Source organism: Drosophila miranda, chromosome 3 (assembly GCF_003369915.1).
Source record: "Drosophila miranda strain MSH22 chromosome 3, D.miranda_PacBio2.1, whole genome shotgun sequence".
Lineage (NCBI taxonomy): Eukaryota > Metazoa > Arthropoda > Insecta > Diptera > Drosophilidae > Drosophila > Drosophila miranda.
Genome location: NC_046676.1, coordinates 18,712,328 through 18,730,093, shown reverse-complemented (window position 1 = coordinate 18,730,093; position 17,766 = coordinate 18,712,328). Strand labels below are relative to the sequence as shown.

General features: G+C 48.3%; 2 protein-coding genes across 6 annotated transcripts; one reads left to right on the top strand and one right to left on the bottom strand.

The window, feature by feature from the left end:
- Positions 1 to 3,413: 3,413 nt before the first annotated feature.
- On the top strand, positions 3,414 to 12,588 carry LOC108158574 (monocarboxylate transporter 3). Of its 2 annotated transcripts, XM_017291013.2 has the most exons (4): positions 3,414 to 3,513; positions 3,989 to 4,096; positions 9,358 to 11,273; positions 11,356 to 12,588. In XM_017291013.2, exons 3-4 carry the CDS (start codon positions 9,365 to 9,367, stop codon positions 11,508 to 11,510), a joined length of 2,064 nt encoding a protein of 687 aa, XP_017146502.1. In that variant the 5' UTR covers positions 3,414 to 3,513; positions 3,989 to 4,096; positions 9,358 to 9,364; the 3' UTR covers positions 11,511 to 12,588. The 2 variants fall into 2 exon arrangements, with proteins under 2 accessions (XP_017146502.1, XP_017146503.1); XM_017291014.2 differs by lacking the exon at positions 3,989 to 4,096 and having other exon boundaries at positions 3,417 to 3,513.
- Positions 12,580 to 17,589, bottom strand: LOC108158573 (dynamin-like 120 kDa protein, mitochondrial). Of its 4 annotated transcripts, none has more exons than XM_017291009.2 (14): positions 17,418 to 17,589; positions 17,023 to 17,326; positions 16,813 to 16,948; positions 16,497 to 16,613; positions 16,313 to 16,387; positions 15,660 to 16,249; positions 15,223 to 15,596; positions 14,983 to 15,147; positions 14,737 to 14,924; positions 13,482 to 13,954; positions 13,281 to 13,399; positions 13,134 to 13,218; positions 12,865 to 13,069; positions 12,580 to 12,800 (listed from the first exon to the last, which is right to left on the bottom strand). In XM_017291009.2, exons 1-14 carry the CDS (start codon positions 17,444 to 17,446, stop codon positions 12,736 to 12,738), a joined length of 2,925 nt encoding a protein of 974 aa, XP_017146498.1. In that variant the 5' UTR covers positions 17,447 to 17,589; the 3' UTR covers positions 12,580 to 12,735. The 4 variants fall into 4 exon arrangements, with proteins under 4 accessions (XP_017146498.1, XP_017146499.1, XP_017146500.1 ...); XM_017291010.2 differs by having other exon boundaries at positions 14,746 to 14,924; XM_017291011.2 differs by lacking the exon at positions 16,497 to 16,613 and having other exon boundaries at positions 17,418 to 17,588.
- Positions 17,590 to 17,766: the final 177 nt, after the last annotated feature.

Genomic DNA, 17,766 nt, shown 5'->3' with positions numbered 1-17,766 from the left:
TTTTTGGTTAATTTCACAGAATAGTTAATTTTCATAGTCAGTCCTGAATCTCCATATCTGTTCTCCAGAAAACTGCTGTCCACCGTGTACATGCCGCAAACAAAAGAATCCTTGCAGGCCTGTCCTAGTCTTGTCTGCCACTGCTTGTAATACCTGTATTTGCTGAGTTGTTCTTTCTTAGTACGAAAGTCTAGCCAGTAGAACTCACTCAGAGTATCCAAGGCAATCAGTTCGATATTCTGGCCTGCCACATAGGACCACTTAGCTTGTCTGAGGCCGTTTATCACGTCTTCGGTTGAGAAGCAATTAATGAACTTAACTTTACGGGCACATTCCTTCGATATCTCTGCCTGCTCGGCCTCAGTGGGTACATCCTCCAATCCAGATCCAGTCCAATCCCGCAGCTCTGCTCTGACGGCTTCTTCCAATGACTCCGTATTAACTTTGTGGCTGAGACTGATTAATGCAACGCTCCATTGCCTGCCTCCGTACTTGTAGGGAGCCAAGCAATGCGCTATTAGCTTCTGCATCACAAGACTCTTACCGCTATTGCTTGGCCCCGAGATTTCAACTAGAGTCCCGTCCTCAAAGCCGCATTTGCCAAACACTTCGAAATGCAGCTGCTTAGAAGTCGAGGTCCAATATTCCATTTGATTTGTTTGGGGTAGTGTCTGGCTAACTAAAACCTTTAGTTTTGCCCACGTAATTTTAGGCCATTGATGAAACAATTTTCTAGTTAACTGGCGTATTCTTAATACTTGCTTTTATTGTATTTTGACTAAAACAAGGCATAAACAAAATAGTTCAACAAAAAAACAGTCGCAGTGTTGCTGGTATTTAAAGACAGGATGCGTGTATAGGCCTTTGTACACCCTATTTCGATAATTTTATATGAAGATAAAACGTTATTTATAAAGACCTTTTCTCAAATTGATATTCTTTAGACATATTCATGAATATTATTAGTATCTTGTATATATTTATCTCGATCCTGATGCCTACGGACCCTGGGATGACAAACATTTTCTCAATTCTATAATATCCTTTTCCCCCAGGGTATGTTTGCATGGAATGGGACTCATTGTTGTTAACCGGTTATGACGACTAATTCCTGGTTATTCTTTCTTCCGTCGAATATTACTAGCTATATAGAACATTTAGCCATGCCCACTTAATTTTATACGATAGGTGAATCAATTTCCTACTTGATTTGCATAATTAGAATAATTGCATTTATTGGATTTGACTGTAGTCTTTCAGACTAGAGTGATTTTGAAGTGTAGAATAGTATTATGAAATACCGGCGTGATTCAGCACTGGTCTAGGCCTTTCGATGATCATCGATATGAAAGAAAGATTTGTCAGAATGCAGCTCTGTAAATAACAGATTTTCAATCTTCAAAATACATATTTAAAATTAAATTGCATTCGCAAGTTTTTTAGGCCATTATAGAGCTGCACATAAAGTCGTCTTTAATCCAGTTTTTGAACTAAGTTTCTGGATGCTGATCCGGAATCCTTTAAGCCCCACCAAATTATGATTCATCATTGTCGTTGTCGTTCGGTAGCATCGGGTTGCTGAGTTGTTTTCGATTCAGCGTCCAGAATCCGAGCTTAAAATACGATTTAATGCATAAACAGCTTACGCATGATTGTAAAATGGCATTGAACTGATAAAGGATCGATGCGTCAGAATATTGCACAGCATAAATATATTTAAATATTGTTTTTACACATTTATGTTTTCTGGTGACATCGTGCATGTACATATTTATTGTACCCACACTTTGTTGGTTCAATCAATGAGAAGATTAGGAAATAACTCAAATCCACTTAGGTTAGGTACGATTTTAGGTGCCAGTACTGAAAATACTTAATTTGTCTAATCTAATGTATATTTTTATGACGTTCCAGGCACCCATGGTCATATAATTTGAGGTGCTTATCACTGCACCAAGGGGTTTCCGGCGGGGCAGTGTGGCGGCTTATCAATCAGAACTCAAAGTCACCGAAAAATTGGATGATTCGTTGCCTCGATATGAATACGAGAAATAGAAAATTTTGCCGAAATGATATGGATACCAGACGTGTACTCAACGAAGAATTCATTAAGGGGCGCGTGCGTCTAAAGTTCGAGAATAATCGAGATAAAACTGGCTTAGCCGGATAAGTGGCAGACAGATAAAGAATATTCATAGTCCCATGCTAGTACACTTGCTCTAACCGCCACACAAAAAAAACCGTCTACCACTGTCAGTTAATGGTATGGCCCTTTTAATGAATTCAACACGGCATATCACTTTCGGTTTTTCTCCGTTTCTGCGTCCGACTAATTGTATCACACCCAAAAAGTTTATCTATTTCACAATTTGTGAAAACAATTTCCCCAATTGCCCAATTGCCGGTTTCGGCCATCTTTGTTGTGCGCGTGGAGTGCGGCGAAGACACCGGTAACCTGTTGGAGAGCCAAAGCCGCTGTGCTGAAGTACCCAGAATATGAATGGGTGCCATTCACAGTTTCGAGTTTATCTTTTTGGTAGTGGAAAAAGCCAAAAACGCCGCACACCAACACCAGCACAGCCCATCACAGCAGGAGAAGCACGAACACATACACATGCTGTTGTTTGCTTGGCATAATTTGAGGCAGAAAAAACAATGTTTTTGAAGTTGATGTTTTCTCTGGAAAAGTCTTTAACCAGTGAGAGAGTCAAAGAATCAACATTCCGACTTTAAAATACCCGCTAATCGGTTTTATTTGTTTTATTAATAGATCCAAAATTGTACCTATCATTTGTCTGACACACATGTACATATGTATGTTCAATATACCCTTGTGCTCTACGGAGGCGGGGTATGGTATGAAGAGAGAACACACCGAGAAACACTCCCAAATGATGATACAAGAGGAAAGGGAAGCAGAAAAAAAAACAAAAAAGAAACAGAAAAAGAAAAAGAGACACAGGCAGAAGCAGCAACTAGTTGCTTCTTTGCATTGCGTATACGTCGGGAAGTTCTCGTGCCATTTTGGTTCGGAGAGTTCAGTCTCGCACATACACAAACACACACATGCAACCGGCAAGCGCTCTCTCTTTCACTCTCTTCCTTTCCAATCCATCTACGTCTACGTCTCTGTCTCTGTCACTGTCACTCTCTCGAACTCTTTTTTCTACTGGCCATCATCCTGAAGCTCGTGCTGCAGTGGCTCTCGGGGAATTTTTGGTCTGTAACTCTGGATGGTTGACCTGATCGGAGCGAACCATTCCCCATTCAGCATAACCTGAGCACCACACACACACGAAAACACACACACACACACAGACATTCTCTGGCTGATAAACTGCCGCTGCTGCTGCCACCGCTGCTGTTGCTGCTTTTTTTTGTGCTGTGTGGTTTATACTGCCAACACATTCTGATTTTCCCCTCAGTTATCATCAGTCCGTCGCGTCGCTCGCATCGCTTTAAGAGGCGGATCAGATCAGGCCCCCGTGCGGCAGCATTTCGAAAAGGAAACAAGTAAAGCAAATAGTAGCAAATAGTCGGACACGATTCGAACCCCAAACCCCAAACCCCAAACCCCAAACCACAACACGAAGAAAGCAACACCACACCAGAGCAACAACAGAACACAACAGTAGCGCAGCGCCCATTTATATGCTCCACATATATGTATAGTACCGACCCGTACGCACACGCCTACATACATATATGTACATATAGAGGCAGACATATGTATAATCACTGATACTGATACATATATGTACCGCGTACATACATATGTGCCAGAAGTATTTATAAGCGGCGTGTTGTTTCGCTTCAGGCCGATCCTGCTTCTTCTTCTTCTGTCCGTCCCGCACGTTGTTGCTGCTGCTGTTGGTGCTGCTGCCGTTGACTTTTAACTTTCGCTTTTACTGTGTCGGCGTCCCCGCGACGCGCCACCGCCCCGCCGCTTACTTTCGTTTTCTCACACCACACACAAAATTCTTTGCAGCGCGCCAAAAATAAGAACAGAACTCTGTTTTAGAACACTCGTAATCGCACTCGAGTCCCCCAGAAAACTCCGAGGGCTGCAACGCCGCAACGTAGAGGAAACATAGAGGTAAGATCGCTCACAGACAAACCACTGATGCAGCGCGAACCGAACCGAACGCCCATCTGGCCGCGTTCTTGGCCCTCTCACTGGGCCCTCGCCTGGCCTGGCTCAAAACGGGTTTGGTTTGTGGCCAAAAACACAGCACACAGCGTGAGGCAGAACTCCAGTAGAGTCACCAGTGGAGTTCGGCTGTGGCCAAAAGGGAAACGATGAGGCTTTACTTTACCCCAATACCAGGAACCGGCAGCACAACGCACACGCAAATGGCTTTCGAGCGCCTTTTGTGGCGCAATTTCGTAGCCGTGTCTTTGTTGCCTTGTTTCTGCTGCGTTGCCTCTCCCTGAACTTGAACAAAGAAAATGAGCTTACATTAGATCGATTTTACTTACTAAGTCTCTGAGCTAGCACCCGTAAGTATCTGCAAGATACAGAAGAACAGGCTGGATTGCAGAACCACTTCAAATGCAAATCCGAAGAGTTGATCTCGTCGGGGCCTGTCCCTCTCGTGAGTCAGCGATCCAATCCAGTTTTTGGCATTCGCCCAAGGTTCTCTTCGCGTGGCTCCAAATGATTTCGATTTGGACAACCGGTTGCCGGTAAAAAGCAAACAAAACAGTGCTAATGGCTAATGTTCCCCCACACGTCCGCACATCGAACGCAATCGAAACCCAAAACCCCAGTACATCCATATTCATATCCATATCAATGGGCCGTGACGCCCGCGTGAGAAGCATTAGAACTGCAAGATGCCAATGACCTAATTTTCCCCCCCAACCACTAATTGCGTTTCTTGGTAATTAATCAATATGCGTCGGAGCCAGAGACAGAGTCATATTCAGAGCTCTGGTCTGGCCAAGAGATTGGCATGTTGAAAACTACTTTTCGATACTCGAATTTTGCTTTTAATTAGGAGCCAGAAAAAATAGAAATAGAAATCTGAATTATACTGATATTAGGCATTCGGTAAACATGTTTTCTGCATTTACAATGCCCCACTCATTGCCAAATATCCACAAAACAGAAAATTTGAAGAATTCTTGCGGTTGGGGATTCGGATTTCTCACTCCACAGCGATTCGGTTGAGTGCGCTTGCGTGCCGTGCCGGGCTAAGTCGTTCGGAGAGTTCGGAGATTTCCGAAAGGAAAGATTCCACAACCAAGTGTTTTGGGAATCTTGGAAATTTTTCCACACACACCCAAGATAATCGGATTGTCAATATTTGCGGGTACAGCTGATTAAAGACAGCTCTTGACTGCAGTTGCAGTGGCAGTCTGTTTGCTTCCTTGCTCTGCTTATCAGATGGGAGAATTGGAATTGGAACTGGGATTGAAACCGAACCGAGGCGAAAAACAGCAAACAGAACACAAAGGCAACAACATTTTGGCGCCAATGTCGGGGTCTGATCGGATCAAATCAGATCAGATCGGCCCGATTCGGGGTCAGTTGAAAACTCAAACAGAGCCGTGAGATGTGAGATGTGAAACGGAATCCGAATCAGAGGCTGGAGGCTGTGCGTCATGTAAGTGTTTGGGAAGTGCCTGACAAAGCAAAGCCACGTGCAGATAACCCAATAAACGAGTGTATAAATAAAAATTTACATACTATACACAACAAATCACGACCTGCTACCCTCCTCCAATCTCGATGCCCCCCAATGACCGATCGACGACTCTCGATTTCCATTTGAAAGGCATTTGGGCATAGGAATAGTCTCGTAATTGCGCGACTTACACTTATTTTCCATAATTTAAACATGTTAATTGATTATGAATACACCATGCTCTACTTCCGACAAAAGAGTGGACCCACCGATCACCGATCACGGACCACGGACCCTAGACCCCGTCCGAGCGAACCCCTCCATACGATCATTGATCGCTCCACTAATTGTCGCGGGGGCCTTTGTTCGTGCCGATAGTGTGGTCAACGCGCCAACAGCTGGCGGCAGATAGTATAGGCTGTCTGTCTGTCGTCCCGCATGAGATAGAGAGAACTATGTCAGCGACAAACAGAAGCCCCGAAAGATACAAGTTTCCAGTGGAACTATACTATAAGATATCGCACTCTCCTTGTACCCGCTCTGGGTGAAAGGCCGCCTGCCGTACAATGAACTTGACTTGAGCAGCAGCTGCTCTGAAGTGTCTCCAAATGAGTTCCGAAATGGGAACACTTCGAGTGGAGTGGAGTGTGGGATTGCCAAGTGTCTTCTAGCTTCCCAGGGCATACACGATTCGGTGTGTTTTGTCTGTCTGTCTGTCTGTTGGAATCGGTGTATCCGTTGCTCCTCCAGACATTCGAGGCACTCGAGGTGCTGCCATTTAAGGGGCGCTCGCTCGCACCATTTCGGGGCGGACCTGCCTCTAGGCCAGCTAATTAATATTTTGAGCATAAAGTCGCTTAACGATTGCTTCACTTGTACCTACAAATTGCGGCGCTCCGCAACGAGAGCTGGATGTGATGTGGAACCTGTCTCTCGAAGGCAATGGCAATGGCAACATACCATCTAAATGGGTCCGCCACGCACTGCACTCGACGAAGAACCGGACGGGACGGGACGCCTAAAGTTGCATGTTAAAAATAAAAGAGCCATGTACTACATATGACAGATGGATGGATGAAGAGACGGGATAGTGCCACATATGTATGTGCGGCACACAAACACTCACACACAAGCAGACTCAAAGGGAGACAGAGAAAAAGATACAAATACTTGGATATACGCGCACTCGGAGTCACGGATGTGCATGCCATGCCTCAAGTAAAACCCGACGAAAGGAAAACATCTACGTCTCCCTCTTAGACTGATTGTCCGTCCTTCCGTTTGTTTGTCAGTCTGTCTGTCTGTCTCTCTATCTGTGTTTTTTTTTCTGTCCTCAGTGTCTGCCCCTGCCCTTCCACTTGGACACCATATGTGCGGATTACCACCTATAACATTTATTAGATCAATCGACATCGGGCATCAATTTAAACGCTGTCAACAGTCACAATTGGCGCTGACAACTGTTGACCTTCCGTCCCCCTGGTCATTCACTGGCCACCACCTCCTGCTCTGCCAAGTGCTTTGCCATTCACGGATGATGGATGGGCGGGAGGCAGGCACTGTTTGCTCGCAGCGGGAGGTCACAGGAGCCAGGAGCCGCCGTGTCACATTATCCAGCACATGCGGGGCCAAAGCCAAACCCACAGAGCAAACAAAACAGAAAAGAGTGAGAATGAAAATAGGATTTTCAGTAGATCAAAACTGGAATACTCTTACCAAGCCGAAGGGAATCAGGTCGCTCGGATTAAAGAAAAATATAAATCGATTTCTATACCGCAGGACATAGATTAAACGCTGACAGACCCAGACCCCTGAAGATAGTATTCATACCCCCAGCCATAGGGCAAACTTAGGAAAGACTTTGTCTGGGCGCGTCCTGCTCCAATTTGTACCTCAAGAAACATTTTCGACATGGCTTTAGCCGCAATATGGGATGGGATCGGGCGGGCAACAAGTCAATGCTAGGGTCTATTTATAGGCGTTTCCACATCCACTGTGGCTGGTGTTTTCGCTGGGGTCTGGGGTCTGGGGGCTGGGGGCTGTTGCAAGCCAGTTATGGTTCGATACTTGAAGGGCTTCCCTTCCTCCAAGTGCCGTGCCTCGAGCCGCAGTGCTTCCTCATCCCAGCAGTGCCACGAGGTACCGGTACCCTCCATCTGCCACGTGGTCATTTAGGCATGAAACTGAAAACAACAAAATCTGAAATACGAGGCGCGGATCGGGCTTCGATGGGTGTGTTTGTTTGAGGTGGCGCTTGGGTTGGACAGGGAGGGGAGGGGGAGGCCAGACTTCTGGATTGCATAACAAACAAGAGTTCCACAAGGGTTACCGGCGACTGTTTCTGTTTCTCTGTGGCCTATCGCAGCTCTCGCTACTTTATGGGATCCCATAAATTGGCTCTGCTTGGTCAATGGCATACCCGAAATTCGGCCATAAAGGAAACGACATTATCAGAGTGCTCTGCTCACGTGGTGGGTCCAGTCCGCTGCCATGGGCGTTGCCAGGTACGAGTCTCTCTCTATCTAGAGCACCCAAAGGCAAATCCGCTGCGATAAGACCAAATCTGGAGGTGTAATCAATTAATTTATGGAGCGTAGACACCCAGACGGCACTGCCACTGCCTCGATTAGCAGCCGGCTATCCGGCATTTATCTGATTTTAAACCTTTAGGCCAGCAGCAATCTCTGCTATTATCTACGGTATTATCCGGGTACTCCCGGGGCCACTTGCACTACACTTTTTGATTGCCCTGTCATTTCGTGGGATTTCAGGGGGATCATTTTGGATACCTCATCGTGCGCTTGCTTACAGAGTGGTTGTAAGCTTTCTGGCCGATCTGGCGGCGGGATCTACGCTGGCAGCTACTGCTACAACAATTGCTGACCCAACAATTAGATCAGATTAGATAAAGGCAACGGGGCAGGTCTCAAGGCCAGAAGTTTGTTAGCCGCAAGATGCACGGAAGGTGGACAAACAAGTCGTGGAAAAATAACAAAAAGAAAAGGCAAAATCCATCCACCCACACTCTACTCCGACAGATACATACGAGTATAGTATAGATAGTATATGCCGAGAGATGTACTCTATGTGTGACTGGCATACAGAACGATCTTAAGTCTGAGAGACTCCTCCGATGAATTTGAATACAATACATAATTGAAAATTCCATTTCATATTTGTGTTGTGGCAAGACAATCGCCGAACGGCTGTTGACGCACTCCGAGAGTGCTAGAGGCATATGTACACACGTATAGCCCTGGCATTGGCCTGACGTTTGACATCCCGACAATGGCATACCCCCCTTTCGCTCAGGCCTTGCCATCTCCCCGATTGACGTCGATCTGATAAACAGCAAAAGGCTTTTGCTTTCACAATCCGCACACCTTCGGCTATCGGCTATCGCAGATATGCTACGTGGATACACGGACAGGTGCATAGAGCTCGAAACTGTTCGACTGTGTGCGGGTATCGGAGCACGTGACACTTAAAAATAGCTATATCCATGGGAATATTTCGGGGAAATGAGGAATTGACTGACATTGGGGGCGTATACGCAATACGGCCCACGGCAAAGGCGAAGGCCATTTCGATTAGGTAAACATTTGCGTAACACCCGAATGGCAATATGGCAGATGGCTATATCTATGAGATCTTTACTGATCCTCTCTCTCTCTCTCTCTCTCTATCTCTCTCTTTATCTGTGATCTTCTCTCCTCTCCATCCACAGCTCAGCAATGGCCACACAGCAAACGAAATCACAGGACGAGCTGACATCGGCCCGCGCCCTGGTGACCAAGCAGCCGGACATCGCCATCAAGAAGGCAGAGAACGAAGAGCAGGAGGATGAGGAGCAAATCGAAGAGGCGGCTGTTGTGGTGCCACCGGACAGCGGCTGGGCCTGGGTGGTGATGGTGGCCTCCTTCCTTTGCTGCACCGTAATCGACGGCATAGTCTTCTGCTCCCCACTGATTCAGCAGCAGCTCATGGCGGAGTTCCACGTGAGCAAGGCGTACGTGTCGTTTGTCTCGTCGCTGCTCAGTGGATGCTACCTAATGGCCGGTCCCTTTGTAAGCGCCCTGGCGAATCGGTTCGGCTTCCGCGCAGTGACCATAACCGGAGCCATCTTTGCTGGCATCTGCTTCGGGCTCTCGTACTTCGCCACCAGCGTGGAGTTCCTGTTTATCATATACGGCGTGCTGGGCGGCATCGGCTTCTGCATGGTCTACATCCCGGCGGTGGTAATCATTGGCTTCTACTTCGAGAAGTGGCGTGCCCTAGCCACAGGCGTCGCCATGTGCGGCTCCGGCGTGGGCACTTTTGTGTTTGCGCCGCTGACCAAGACTATGCTTGAGACGGGCTGGCGCCATACTCTGGCTATTCAGGGCATCATTGTGATGTCCTGCGCACTATTCGGTCTGGCCTTCCGACCCATCCAGCCGATCACCCTGTCGGCGACCAATGAGGAGGCTGGCGACGAGCAGGAGAAGAGCAAGCTCAACGGCCACGGCAACACAGTGGCTCCCACGCCCCAGCTCCACCAGGCGGCCTTCACCAAGCCGCTGCCCGAGGGTCGCTTCGCCTATTCCATGCCCAATTCTGCCCACAACACATACATGGGCGCTTCGCAGCGCAACCACTACCCCACCGCCCAGGAGATCTTCAAGGGCATGAACCTGGAGCGTCGTCCCTCGGGCACGGCGGCCGGCAGCAAGGGCACCGAACTGAAGGCGCTGCGCAAGTCGCAGCCGACGACACCCAACGGGGATCCGCAGCAGCTGACCTTCAACCTGCACAAGGAGCTGACGACGGTGGGCGAGAACGAGGAGGAAGCAGAGAACGATAACCTGTTGGAGACGGATGCCAAGTCAGTGACCATTCAGGCTCGCCGCCACACAGTCTCCGGACGTCGGCCCCAGGACCTGGCCAAGCGTGCCGCAGCCGCCGCCGCCGGCAACGATGGCCATCACGGACAGGCCACATCCTCGTCGAGGCCCATGTACAGGGACGACATCTTCTTCTCCGGCTCGCTCACCAGGATCCCGCAATACCAGTCCCAGACCTCGCTGGCCTACCACATGTCCGTCACGCGCCTGCCAACCAAGCAGGACATGCTGCAGGACCGGCAGAAGGGATGCCGCATCTGCCCGGAGGCGGTGCGTCGCACCCTGGCTACAATGCTCGACACCAGCCTGCTGAAGTCCGCGTCTTTCATGTGCCTGGCAGTCAGTGGCTTCCTGACAATGATGGGCTTCTTTGTGCCCTTCAGCTTCGTGCAGGACCGTGCTGTCCACGCGGGAATGACCCAGGATCAGGGCACCGCTATACTTTCTGCCATTGGCCTAGTCAACACCTTCGCTAGGATCGTTTGCGGCTCCATCAGCTCCTTTCCTGCCGTCAAGCCACTTTGGCTGAACAACTTCGCCTTGACCGCCGGCGGCGTTGCAACCATTTTCAGCGGCGTGGTCATCAATACCACCAGCCAATGGATCTTTGCCTTATTCTTCGGCGTCTGCATTGCCTGCTTCTCGGCGCTGCGATCGCTAATTGCCGTCGAACTGATTGGACTCGAGAAGCTGACTAATGCCTACGGATTCCTTATGCTCTTCCAGGGCCTGGCGGCCACTTTCGGCACCCCCATTGCAGGTGAGTCATAGTCTTCCACTAACCACTCAACTCAAAATGACTATAGCGTCATGTACTGAATGTGATCCGTCCTAACTTTTAGGCGCCCTGTACGAAGCGACCCAGAGCTACGACATGGCATTCTACTTTGCCGGTGGCCTCATCCTGCTGTCCGCCTTCCTTTGCTACCCCCTCACCTACGTGGCCAGGTGGGAGCAGGGACGCAACGAGAAGATCACCCCCCTGCCGGCAGCATAGACAGCATTAACCGCCAGACAACGAGGCGTCCGTCGACGTCACAACAGATACAACTTCTGATACGAGCACGGGCCGCGCGCGCCTCTGCTGCTGCTGCTCGGATCCAACAATAATTGCCAATCACTCGATGTTAAGATCGATGTCCATGTCCATGTCGATGTCGATGGGGGTGGAGACTGCGGAGGCGCTGAGCAGGTGACAGGGAACAGCCCTGAAGCGTGGCGTTCCGCAAGTACTTGATACGTTAAGATTAGACTAAGTGTAATGTTCGTGCCTTCAGCCTTATCGAGTGCCTCACACAGATACACACATACACCCATATAACAACAAGCACAGTACGTCTGCAGCGTGGTGGAGTAGTTACTACGCCTTTCTATAAGCTTTAGATCCGTGGAGTGGAGTTGACAACGTTGAACTAGAATTTAGTGGCTATGCAATGCATAAGCGAGAAGAGTAGAGGAGAGGAGAGCCTAAAACATTATTAATATTATTATGATAGCTGTAAGCAGCTGTGTGCACATGGCTATGGCTGGGCCACAAGTCGACTGCCAAGTTAAGAATCGTTTGTTCAGTTATTTAACATGATGTATAATATGATAGAGAATGTGAACCATGAAGTTCATGAAGCTAGTAACAGACGAAGCATTTGTTTATTTTATAAGAGATACTGCAGCTCTGTGGTTGTACTATCCGTTGTTTCCTAGCCTAGCCTGTACATACGAGTAGATGTAGATACATATACATTTATCAATCAATCAAACCGAGCGACCGGTCGTGGGGTGAATGCACTTCGACGCTGCATTCGTTTGATTGTGGACAGAGCAAATAAACAAACGATGAGGCATCTATGAATATGGAACAAGTGCCCTTCTGCCGGTGTGCTCTTAATCAAACAGACTTATATACTACCTGCGGAGACAGATAAACGGATACACACCACACGGACCGCTACATACTCAAGCACGTTTACGTCTTCTATCAATTACAATTAAAACCTTATTATTTCGTATTACATTTAAATGAATGATGATATAATACGAGTGCAAGAAAACAATAAAAACGATTTGAGTAATACAAACTAACAATCTTTTGGGGGTTTATTATGTGGTTTCCATCAGCTGCAGCTGCATTTCGATTCTCCAGGAGATTAGCTTAAATTATTCAATTAAATAAGTAACGCGTCGAGTCGTCGTCCAGTGTCTTTGGTTATGGCACCCTTCTCCTCCTACTTCTCCTGATTTAGTGAATTGATGAACTCCTCCAGCTTCTCCTGGATCTGTCGCACTTTGACTGTCCAACGAAATAAGCGGCCATAAGAACGTCCGAATGAAAATCGATTTTGGGTTTCACTTACTCAGTTCCTCGGCCAGCAGCACGCGCTTGCCGGTCAACAGATGGGCCTTTTTATCGTCATCCTCGCTGAACTCGTCCAACACCGCCTTGATCTCCTTGTCCAGCCGTCTTGCCTCTCGATTGATCACCTGCTGACGCAGCGCATTGCCCGTTATCTTGATGACCTGTTGGATGCGCCAGAAAAGCACGACATCACTGCAGGAGATCTGTATGGTATGGGAGAGGTTATATATATATAATGAAATTGAATGTGATATGTTTCCCGCTTACCTCGCACTCGGCACCCTGCTGAGTGTACAGGTAATATGCCTTGCGGCAATCCTTGGCCCGCTGAAGGGCCTGATGCAGGAAGTGTCTGAAGGAGAGAAAGCAAAATAAATACCGAAGAAATGTAAAACATTATCTCTCATCACTTACTTTCTATACACCGGGAACCATGTCTGACGAATGTAGTCTGTATCCACATCGACGTTCTCCCGCTGCACATTCTTACGCACCGTCGTCAGCTCGTCGTAGCTCAAGGTGGGCAAATGTTTCTAAGGATGCAGGATGTACACACCAAGTGTTATTTTATTAATAGAATTCCATTCCAGATGCATGTACTACTTTATGGCTTACCGAATCGTTCTTGAGTATCTTGTCCAGTTCGTTTTTGACACTGCGCCGCTTCTGCTGATCCTGCGTGAGGTATTGCCAGTGGGTGAGGCGCCTCATTTGACCGGGTCCGAACATCTGCGCCAGTGTCTCTTCCGTTTGCACGAGCTTGGCATTGACGGAGGTCTCCAGGAACTTCACCGCCTGGTCCCACTCCGCCTTGTCGTGCACAAAGCGATCCTCCAGCGTGTTCAGCTGTATCACGCGCAACATGTCAATGGCCTTGTCTTCCCAGCTGTGCCGTCTAATAGCATCGTCCACCACTGCGGCCTTAAGCTGGTCGAAAATGCCGTCGTGATCCTGAGACTTCTTTGAGTGGTCCATCAGGGAAATGAACTCCTGCTGCAAGGCCTCCCAGCCGGCCTCCACGGACTTGGCTGGCAGTGCCTGCTCGGCCCACTGACGCAGCTTAATGTCCACCATCGTGTTGAAGGAATCTAAAGAGACGGAAAATTATCAGAGATTAGTTTATCGGTACAGGCAAGAGGCAACAGGGAACAAATATGATAGAATGGTAAACAGAGCCACAAAGCACTCAAACACAGATCCCAAATCGATTACCGTCACTCGATTTAATTATTGAATTGTGTAAATCATTGAGCAAATTAACGGATCCGTCATAAAATGCAAAACAAATTAGAAACGTTGGGCCCAAAACGCGTTTGTGGGCTCCCAAAATCTGGTTTCGTTACAGATGCTCGTAAATCTTCCCATCTTACGCTTTCCGGCACCGCACAGCGCACATGACTGCACATGAGCCTGCTCCGACAAAGCTTGCTGCTGAATCACTTGGGAATCTTGGGAAGGGAAGAGGCAATCGGTGTTAATGAAGCCAGAATTGGGGAGTGCACACAGTAAATTTACACGCATGATTCAATTGGAATTTGGGCAGCATCGGAGAAGCCATCAAACCGGTTTTGAAATTTTCGACGCATGTGATTCCCTTCGCGGGAATTCGAATGCGAATGCAGGGCGTGATAAGTGCAAAATTAAACAAGCTAAAACGGTGCGACATCCACAGACACAACCACACACGTGAGGGAGGGCATGTGCTTCCCCCGGGGCAGACCTCCGGCAGGAACACTGCTTCCAGCAACAAACAAATACACAGAGAGACGAAGCACATGGCAGGTGAATCGGGGGAAGTGCCCCCAACGACGATGACGACTTGCGACGGCGTTGGCTTACAACTTAAGAGCTTACTACTACAAAATATTACTTTGAGAACCTGACTGAGCAGCGGGCAGATAAATGTTCTCAAACACATAGTTCGAGAGCTTCTCCCAGAGCTTAGTGTTGAGTGTGTCGTCCCACTTCTTGGCGGAGATTTGGGAGAGCGTAACCACCTCGTCGAGTATTTCTCCTTTGGCCTTATCGAACAGCTCATCGCGTCCAGATTCGCGCAGTCTAAATATAAATTGAAATTCTCGTTAAACGGACTAAAGATCGTATGGTCACCTCTCACCTGGGGAAGTTGTTTTTCCATTCCGTTTCCAGATTGAATCTGGTTGCCTTAAATGCATCCGCCTGCTGCTCAATGGTCTCCCGCACCATTTTCCAGAAACGATCTGAGACTGCCATGCTCAGGTTTCGGCTGGTCACCTGGTGGGGCATTATGACGCCGCGACGACTGCAGGGCAGGGATAAGTGAAGGGAGATTAGTTTCAGACAATAGCCTTGCCGAGGAATTGAATTGTGTACTCACTGGAAGAGCTTTGAGTTCTTGAAGAAGTCCTCTTCGTACTGACGTATGGCCTCTATACTATCATCCTTGCGACCGCGGCCTGTCACCACAGCGTAATAGCCAAGGGCCTTCATCGGGAAGAGCTTGCCAGAGAGTATTTTTCTTATCCTTTCGGGATCGGCAAGCTCCTCGGCCAAGTCCACCTTGGTTAGCACAAATATGGTTCGTCGACCCAGGGGATCGCACTGCATGACCAAGTCGGTGACATTGCTGCGCTCCGCGTCCACGGATCCATCCTGAATGCAGAGTATGATGGCATTTGGATTGCTCATGTAGTGCTTGGTCATTTGGTGAATAGAGTCCTTTGTGTCCGAGGCCATGTCCACTGTCATAGTCTGAGAGAAAACACACTGCACTACAGACTGGGGGAATGGAGAAACGGAGTTTCGAATAATTACCGAAATGATGCCCGGCAGATCCACCAGTACCATGCGCTGAAGTCCAGGGCCCTTCACTGTCATGGATATGACCTCATTGCTCACGGTCTTGCCACCGCGCACAGAGGCCCGCATGCGGAACTCGACCTCGCGGCGCAATTCAGCCAAATCGGACTCCTTGGTCAGATCGTATTCCCGTTCCGAGTCGCGAAACTGGGCCACATGATAGGGTCCTTCGGCGAGCGTTACTTTGACCGGGGCACGAGTCATCATCTCACCACTGCCGCGGGGAAAAATGCGAGCCTTGGCTATGGACTCCAGCACCGAGGTCTTGCCGCTGCTCTGGTCCCCGACCACAACGACACGCGGCAGATGATCTGCCATGGTATATCCCGTATCGTAGCCGGTCAGCTCGTCCAATACCTCCGAGTACATGTCGATGAGGGACTTTTTAATCTTCTTTGCTGAGGTCTTTTTGTTGGTTTTGAGCAGGAGAAACTGTGTGCGCAGATCCCGGTTCTCCTTCTCCATTTTCTCCAGCTCCTTTTGGTATTTGATCTGTACATTCATGATCTCTGTCTGCAGCGTTTCCACCTGGTTCTGCATCATTTCTGTTGGAGTAAGAGCGTTATTCCGAATATCTTCTGTGTGGTGAGGGCTTTGTTCAGGCATACCAAATTTCTTGCGACTCTCGTCTGTGCTGATACCCAAGGCGGCGACAGTTGTCTTGGACGCCAGGTCCTCCTTGGCTGTAATAGAGTTCGCAATAAGTTTCGATTACAAAGGCCTGGGTTCTCTCACTTTAAATTGGATCAATGTCTGGAGGTCTGTGTGTGTGTGTGTGTGTGTGTAACCTACTTTCGACAATCTGGACTCCTTGATAGTCAGCTGCTTCGATGGCATCGTCCAGGCGACTGTCGAACCACGAGCGCCATTCCGACAACTTATCCTCGCCAAGCTGCTTGAGCTCCGGATCTACAAGCAACAAACACCCCAATATCAGTATCATTCAAAGTGCAATCATGTGCAAATCGAACCAAGTGAAGTGTATAATGTAAGCATACGAGCGGTGTTGCCCCCGCCCCCACCATGACCATTTAAAGTGAGAGAGAGAGAGAGATTGGGAACGGCAGAGAGGGCAGGGCAGGGAGGAGATCAGTAGCCTAGTACTCACCGATATCGATTGCATTCTTGACCACTGCACCGACCTCGAGGAGATTCTTCGAGAACTGGCTCCATCTCTCGCCCTGAGGCATGGCGTCCTGCAGCCACTTCATGTCAGGCAAGCCATCCTTCCAGTCCTCGTATTTCTGCAAGATCGCATTTTGATAAAATAAATGTCACTTTGCATATTATATAACCGCCAATGGAAGCGTGAGCTCACTTTGCTTAGGGACACGCCACCGCCAATGGCACCACCCAGCACGAGGTATCGCAGCTTGAGGGCTCCCCTCAGAATGCGCACCACCAGCATGCCGTAGCCGCGAGACGGAGGCGGAATCGACCAGCCCCTCGCTGGATTACCGGCTAGCAAGAATTCTTCATGTCGACGGTAGCGCCCGTTACCGCTGCCACTGGCATGCTGGCTGTGGGGCGGACGACGTGGGTGGCTGGTGATGCTGCATAGCGTGGAATGATTACAGCAGGCAACCTTCGTGGAGTAGACAACAGCCCTTTTTGCGGTACGCCTAGAAGACAAGAGAGTGGGGCGATGACGAAATCGGCACACCAAAAACAGCGAATGTTGGTTTTGCAGCCTTCAGACGTAACAATGCTTACCGGTAAGAGTTTTGATAGATGCGCAACATTATTGCTGTTCGGGGCTGCAGTTGCCACACAGATTCTATTGTTTATTATTGGGAATTACTTAATTTTCTTTTCGCAAAAATTCATTTCCTTAGATTTGTGTTCTTGTTAAATTTTTTCTTTCACGGTCTGGTCTGACTTTCAGTGTGACCGAAACGAATTTAGCCCACTTAAGCCCCCTTTGTTTAAACAGGATAACAACTTGAGTTAAACAGCGGAAAATAATACTGATTTGTACATTTTTCTCTTAGATACATGCCATATTTCTTTAGAACTTGAAAAAACGACGATATTCAATTATTAAATTTGTGTATGTATCAAC

Bases quoted from the DNA above. Each gene is read 5' to 3' on its own strand.
- LOC108158574 (XM_017291013.2), top strand. From the start codon at position 9,365: ATGGCCACACAGCAAACGAAATCACAGGACGAGCTGACATCGGCCCGC. The intron at 11,274-11,355 runs GTGAGTCATAGT...CCTAACTTTTAG, and splicing joins TTTCGGCACCCCCATTGCAG to GCGCCCTGTACGAAGCGACC.
- LOC108158573 (XM_017291009.2), bottom strand. From the start codon at position 17,446: ATGTTGCGCATCTATCAAAACTCTTACCG. The intron at 16,614-16,812 runs GTGAGTACTAGG...TGTTGCTTGTAG, and splicing joins CAAGAATGCAATCGATATCG to ATCCGGAGCTCAAGCAGCTT. The intron at 14,925-14,982 runs GTGAGAGGTGAC...ATTTATATTTAG, and splicing joins TGGAAAAACAACTTCCCCAG to ACTGCGCGAATCTGGACGCG.